Raw genomic sequence first — 7522 nt, 5'->3', positions numbered from 1 at the left:
AACGTAGCATCCTTTTTACTGTTGTAACTTCTTTGTAACTTTTTCTCTTTTTATAGGAGTCAGTTTGGCTTTGTGCTATATAAGGACACGTCTACTAGAAATGAATGAGATAATCGAATTTCTCTCTTGTCATCGTGTCATTTGTCATCATGTTTCTCTTAATATAGTATCAGAGCCAGTGAGATAACGGCTTTTTCAAATGACATCCATCATCGCAGATAGAGATGCTCGATCAATTCATAGTAGTGCATCTGGTGGGCATGAACCAAAATCAATCATGGGTGAGTCGAATGATAATTCATATTTTTTACATCATTCGGATAGCACAGGATAAATATTGGTCACCAGCCCTCTCACAGGTGATAACTATGTGTCATGGAGTCCATCCATGACCGTAGCCCTGTCAGCCAAAAATAAAATGAGCTTCGTTGATGGCTCAGTTGTGAAACCGGACATGTCTTCACCCATATTTGCCCAATGGACCAGATGCAACAACATGGTTCTCTCATGGGTATTGAATTCATTATCAAAGGATTTGACGGAGAGTGTGATTTATAGAGAAACGAAAGTCGATGTATGGAAAGAACTTCATAAATATTTCTCTCAAACCAATGGACCATCCATTTTTCATATTCATCACACCATTGTGACCCTTCATCAAGAAAATCTATCTCTAATTATTAAACAATAATGAAAATTCTATAGGACGAGTTGCCAACACAATTGGTTATCTCTACATGTGTTTTTAGAGCTTCCAAATCTCTCTGAGATTTACTTCAACAAGAGAGACTTATAGATTTTTTAATGGGTCTCAATGAATCTTATGCTCTTATAAGGAGTCAAATTTTAATCATGGATCCATTGCCAAATGTTAATATAGTCTACAACTTGTTGTTGCAAGAAGAAACACAAAAAGAACTTAGAATGATGCCAACAGTCGAAAATTATGTGGTTGCTGCTATTGATTGTGGTGGGCAGCAAAATTGATTCATGCCAAACAATTAACACTTCAAAAGTAAAGGGAAAAGAGAACGACCAAAATGTGATCATTGTGAAAAGTTGGGGCACACTAAGGCTCGCTGCTATTATATGCACAGGTTTCCAATAAAACCCGCCAACTTTAATAATCAATGTGTTGGGACCTCAAATGTGAAAAGTCATTACTCTCAAACCTTTGTAGCGCAAATTCAATCTGAACCAGCACTTTCAACCAATAGCCTTGACTCTCAACTCACCAGGGACCAATACAACAAATTTTTATCTCTGATATCAGAAGCTAAAGAACCAACGGTGAACATGACAGGTAATCACTTTGCCAACTTAACTCATTCTTTTTCTAGTGTGTGGATTCTTGACTCTGGAGGTAGGAATCATATGTGTTGCACACTAAACACACTCTCTTTAGTTCAATCCCATTATTCACAAACTGGTAGACTTCCAAATTGTACACTTTCTTATGTGACCATAGTGGAAAAGCCATCATTTTTTCTAGACATTGCACTAAATCATGTTCTCTATGTACCATCCTTTGAATTCAATTTAATATCCATTAGTAAACTTACTAAATCTTTAAATTGTGAGGTTCATTTCTTTTCTTCTCATTGTGAAATCTTAGACCATCGATCAAAGAGGATGATTGGTATGGGTAAAGATAGCGCAGGACTATACTACCTAGATATGGAGTCGGGTCATACTGCTACAACTTTCACCAACCAAATGGAATCCTTCGACCTATGGCATTGGCGATTAGGTCGTCCATCATCTCAGCGCCAAAGCATTTATCTCAACACTATGAAATGATTTCCTCTAAAAATTACCAATGCAATATATGCTCATTAGCAAAACAAACTTGTTTACATTTCTCTAATAGTGACTCACGTTCTTCTTATATTTTTTATTTAATTCATGTTGATATTTGGGGAGGATATAGCATTCCTTCTATTACTAGTGCACATTATTTTCTCACTATTGTGGATATTTTTTTATGCACCACTTGGCTATTTTTGTTGCGTTTCAAATCTGAAACTAAGGAATTACTTCAGACATTCATCAATATAATTAAAGTGGAGTTTAACTCACAAGTTAAATGCATTATGTCTGATAATGGTTTTAAGTTTTTTTCTCATGATATGAAAAATTTTCTTTTTACCAATGGCATTTTTGCAATAACATTTTTGTATTTCAACACCCCAACAAACTGGAGTAGTTGAACCCAATCATAGACACCTATTAGAAGTTGCAAGAGCCTTAAGATTTCAAGCAAACTTTTCTATCAAATTTTGGGGTGAATGTATTCTCACGGCAGCTTATTTAATAAATAGATTACCCACTTGATGATTGGATAAAGAATTTTATAAAATATCGTATGAGATTTTATACCAATATAAACCAAAATATCAACATTTAAAAGTTTTTGGTTGCTTGTGTTTTGTACACAATACCAATTATAAACACAAATTTGATGTTGGAGCGCACAAGTGTATTTTCGTTGGATATCCTCATGAACAAAAGGGATAAAAAGTTTTCGATCTTGATAAAAAAGAAATCCTTATGGGTCGTGATGTCATTTTTCATGAGAAGGTATTTCCCTTTAATTCACATATTGAGAAAACCCTTAGTGATCATGTCTTACCCCTTCCTATTTTAGATGACCAATACCAAGATCCAAAAACCATCTCGTCCAATCCAATTGATCCTGTACATCTTGAAAACTTATCTGAAATTGCACCCCTTCCAGTTCCTATGATCCCATCAGATCAATGTAGGAGATCTACCAGAACCAAAACCTGACCCGTGTACCTAAATGACTACCAATGTTCACATGCCGCACTTTACACATACACATCTGACTCTAAGGTAAAGAAGTCCTCTTTTTTTATTTCACACTACCTATTTTTTTCTCAATTATCTAAAGAACATGTAGCTTTCTTGGTTTCTATATGTTCTCATAATGAACCAACAAATCACCGCACTACTATGAAAGATATGAAATGGTGTGAGGTCATGAGAGATGAGGTCAAGGCATTGAAAGAAAACAATACTTTGACCCTTACCACTTTGCCCCTAGGAAAGAAGGCGATTGAAAATAAATGGGTTTTCAAGATCAAGTATAATTCTGATGGCTCCATTGAAAGGTACAAGACACATTCGGTGGCAAAGGGCTGCACACAACAAGAAGGTCTGAACTACCATGATACCTTCGCCCCAGTTGCCCAACTTATCACAATGAGGTGTTTATTATCAGTCGTACTCATTTCTAATTGGCTCTTATAACAATTACACGTCAACAATACCTTCTTATATGGGGACCTAGAGAAAGAAATATACATGAAGCTACCACACCGTGTAAATCACTACACGATATTGCTTGAAAATCGTTATGCGATATTACCTGCAAATCGCGAACCAAGAAAATCGCTACACCATTTGTTGTAAATCGCTACACGAACAGGGAGATGGACTAAAGGCTTGCAGAAAAGATGTTGCAGAAGAGACGCCAGATTGGTTGCATAAAGATCAGCTACCATGAGAGTTTGACGTCGCAGCGATCAATCATATGCTTGTAGGGGATCAAAGAGCCTCGCTCTGATACCATAAAACTCACTGCAAAACAAGCAAAACACACAAGCAATTACGTGGTTCGGCAATGTGCCTACCTCCACGAGAGAGGAGGAGCGCTATTCATTAATGTTACTATACCAAAGAGTTACATGATGGGTAAGATATAACGTCGATATCCAACCACTTTCCAACAAATGTGGAAGGATATCTTTCTAAGAATATCTTTCTAAGAATGGGAATAAACCCAAGAGGAAAGAGATAAAGATAAGACAACTCCTCAAAATGTCGACTTTCCTAACAAAGGCAGAATGCCAACTCCTTGAAAATGATTTCGTAGATGGTGTTGCTAAGTGAGATTGGTTTAAAGTCATCAATGTTTCCACGAGAACCGTCTTTGAAAATTTATATCGTAATTGAACGTCAGCTCTAGAGAGGACAGGATTAGTATAAAACTCTTCAAGCAATAATTCCATATATTCATCTTCAAGCCCAGACTCGTGGATCCCCTTATCCTGTACATCATGAAAAGCAGGTTGTATGCTTGAAAAGCCTGCATAGATTAAGGTCCCATCTAGATTCTGGTTCGGGATCGGCCTCTCAAGATCCAATAAGTTGTAAAATTAAAGTCTATTAGAAACAAGCTAGGCCCAACACTTTGACAACTCCAACTTATTAGCAGAAAAAATCATTTTTCTCTTATTAATGTCATTTAGTTAATCAATAAGAAAACTAAATATACAACAAGGATTGATTGAAAGGTCACGTAGCTATCAGAATGGATCCCGTATTAGGTATAAGAGGTTCAACGGGCAAGTTTGAAAGTTTTTTGACAAATAAGATACGAGATATAAAAAAAAGAAAAATAATCAATAAACTTTTTGTTTTGACAATAAATATTTAAGAATACATTTTATTTGAAATAATATTTAACAATATTAAAATGATATCCATACATGCCGATGTTTGTCTCAGCGTGCATGGTCATGTCCGCCCGTGTCACCAAAGGCACGCGTGTCCCTGTGAGATAGATACCTCACGGATGTCTTCGGGATATTTTCACTAGAAACCGTAATTCCCATCTTTTGAAGCCAGTTGATTTTTGAAGCCCATGAAAATCCGTAGTCATACCTGTGGGGGCTTCTCAGCCATCTGATAATTTGATTAATTAGACAGTTCAAGGTTGGTGCACACACGTGAATGCCAAAGTTCCAACTTCTCATTAGCCCCATAATTATTAGCTTCGCCACAACGGATCCATGAGAGATATGGTAATTATTTGACACAAGAAGGTAATTAAACCACAAGAAGGTAATTAAACCAAAACACAGAGATATGGTGCATAATGACTGATAAAAACTAATTATTTGACATTGTCTTATAGCAAAGAAATGGTCCTCAATAATCTTCTTGTGGTTGACAAATTGCACTAGGGTGCCCCCCGATGTGATAATCTGGTTTATTTAATGTTTGATTCCTTCTTTAAATAAACTCAACGGCATTCATAAGCACCTTGTTGATGCATTGACTTAATGTGTGGTGGCGAAGATATTTTTCATATATAGGTTTTTTAATAAAAAATTTATTTTATTGGCACTGGATTTGGTGCAAGATGTGGGTGCAATGTGATTGCACACTTTTGGTTTGCTGCTGCATCTGATCGCCCACCATTTTGGGATACAACCTCTAAGCTGTGTGACCTAAAAGCAGATAGGTGATCGGGTGGAGCAATTGTGCAATCACTCAATTCCAAATTAGGTAGGGAAGAGATCGTCAGATTGAAGATCTTTTCTATAAGATCAAGAAGGTTGAAGTCCTAATCATGTGAGGGTATAGAACATGCAGATAGACTGCCAACTTTAAGTAAAAAAAAGGGGGGGTGGGGTGGAAAGAATACAACTCAAAAGAAATTTTAGTAAGCTGGCCACTTAAAAATTGAAAGAACAAACAAATAAATGGCTAATTTTCGAGGTTAATTAAATCCAATGCTCATTTATAATTGACAACTTACATAAAGAAAATTTACTTGGTGGATACATACTTCAAAAGAACTGAACATGTTAAATGAATAGAAGGTTAATGATCAGCTGTGGATTCCAAGAGCAGATGGTGGGTAATCAGCTGCGGGGGGCATACATAAATTGTGCAGTCATATTGCACCTGATCTCAGTTCATCTCAGAAATGTATGCGACAGAGATGCAAAAATCTGCTGATTGCTTCCCTCTTAGAACTAGGAGCATCTGTCTAAGGTTGATGAGGACGAAGGTGATCTCTCATTCTTTGGAGGATCTCTTCCTTTGCCTCTTTAATGTCGCTGCAGCACTTTTCCACAAACTTTTCTAACTCAGCAATGGTCTCTGGTAGAGCACCTGCGGCTTCCACCGCAAGAGAAAGCGCCTTAAAATCATCTCCTGCCTTGGCAGCAAAACTTGCACAACTTTCCAGGCGACTCATTTCTAACTTTAACTTCTTCACCAAGACGTTGATATGCTCTAAATCTGCTATCACAAGCTTGCTCCTGTTCTCCATAGAACTCCCCAGTTTTACGCGCTGCATCATGTCTTCCACATCTCCCTTCCAAAAACCGTCCAACCATGACAGAAAGGGAGCCCAACCAGTCACGGTGGTGGCCGCGGTCGCCAGTGCCGCCAACATCACAGGAGCGTTCAGAGCTGCTGCTATGATCGAACATATTAGAGCGGCACAGAACACCATTACCAATATGACATTGATCACCTTTCGACGGGACCTCAAGCCTCGGATCCTCTTATCCCACCGGCCCTTCCAATCCTGCACCTTCGTCAGCATATCCTTGTGCTGCACGATTACCTTCATAAACCTCACAAGGAAGTCATCCGCAAAGTCCATGGAGTCTCTGAACCCGTTGAGTGCTTTCGCCATCACCTGTGCGGAATTCGGGCGCTTGTGGAGGGCGATCTGGAGCATCTTCAATCTGTCTCCGGTAACATTCAGACTTGCCTGCAGATCATACAAGCAGTTCAACGTGTTGGAGCTGAGGTCCAAGTAGTTGGTGATGAGGGAGACGAGCCCGGAGTTGCTCCATATGTCTTCCTCAGATTTCAGTATCACCTCAGCAACTAGCTTGTTCGTTTCGAGCAGGCACGATGTGGCATGCCTTACCGAATTGAAGGAGAGGGAAGGAGGCTTATGGCTACCGTCGCGTTGTTGGATGTCGTTCATCATACTCTTCATCATCGCCCGCAGCATCCTGTCATACACTGACAGCTTGGTGTATTTCTTGAGCATGCTCTCGTAAAGGTGGACGAATTTCTTGGAGAAGCCTCGTTCCATCTTCCTTCATTTTTCAAGGAGCTTCAACTTTTTCACTTCCTCTTCAGACAGACTGGGTAAACCAGCACCGACAGACAGCTTGATAGTAGCTAGACTGAGATGAGGGTGGGAGATTCCATCTCTTTGCCAAAAAAGAGAACTACACCCATCAACCAGGCAATTCTCAATGAAAGGGAGAAGACTTTTTCATGTTTGGGGGAAGGAGGGTGGCTGAAATATATAAGATGCTGTGAGAGGTGATGTCTTTAGGGAAAAAAGAAGGCTCATGACCTCTTCTTTTCTCCAATATTCTGAGTGTTAGGAATACGTCAAACAAAAGACCGGTCAAACTCCTAGGCAACTGGTTCAGTATGACATATTCCGAGACAAAATCTTGATCCAACTCCCAGGGTGTCCTGTTTGGAATCTCAGCGTTGAGATGGGCGTTTATGCATTTGGATGGGAAGTGTGGCGCTTTCTCCTTTTTGTAATTAAACTAAATCATGGATTTGGCAGCTGCCACTTCTTCCAACTGCATAAACTCCATAAACGCTCTTCCCAGCTACAGATTTCAAGCATGCCCTTACTATTGTAAGTCTCTGGTTGTTGCAGATGGGTTAGCTTGGACGTTTGGTTGCCTTGAAGTAGTTGGGGAACAGGGAGGGCCTGGAA

At 39.1% G+C, this 7522-nt stretch overlaps 1 protein-coding gene across 1 annotated transcript; it reads right to left on the bottom strand.

The window, feature by feature from the left end:
• Positions 1 to 5803: 5803 nt before the first annotated feature.
• On the bottom strand, positions 5804 to 6871 carry LOC149812856 (UPF0496 protein At4g34320-like). The gene has a single exon (XM_089990995.1). It carries the CDS (start codon positions 6869 to 6871, stop codon positions 5804 to 5806), a length of 1068 nt encoding a protein of 355 aa, XP_089847121.1.
• Between the last annotated feature and the right edge of the window lie 651 nt (positions 6872 to 7522).

This window comes from Nuphar pumila, chromosome 16 (assembly GCF_984573655.1).
Source record: "Nuphar pumila chromosome 16, dmNupPumi1.hap1.1, whole genome shotgun sequence".
In the NCBI taxonomy this organism is placed as follows: domain Eukaryota; kingdom Viridiplantae; phylum Streptophyta; class Magnoliopsida; order Nymphaeales; family Nymphaeaceae; genus Nuphar; species Nuphar pumila.
This window is presented reverse-complemented; position numbering and strand designations above follow the sequence as displayed.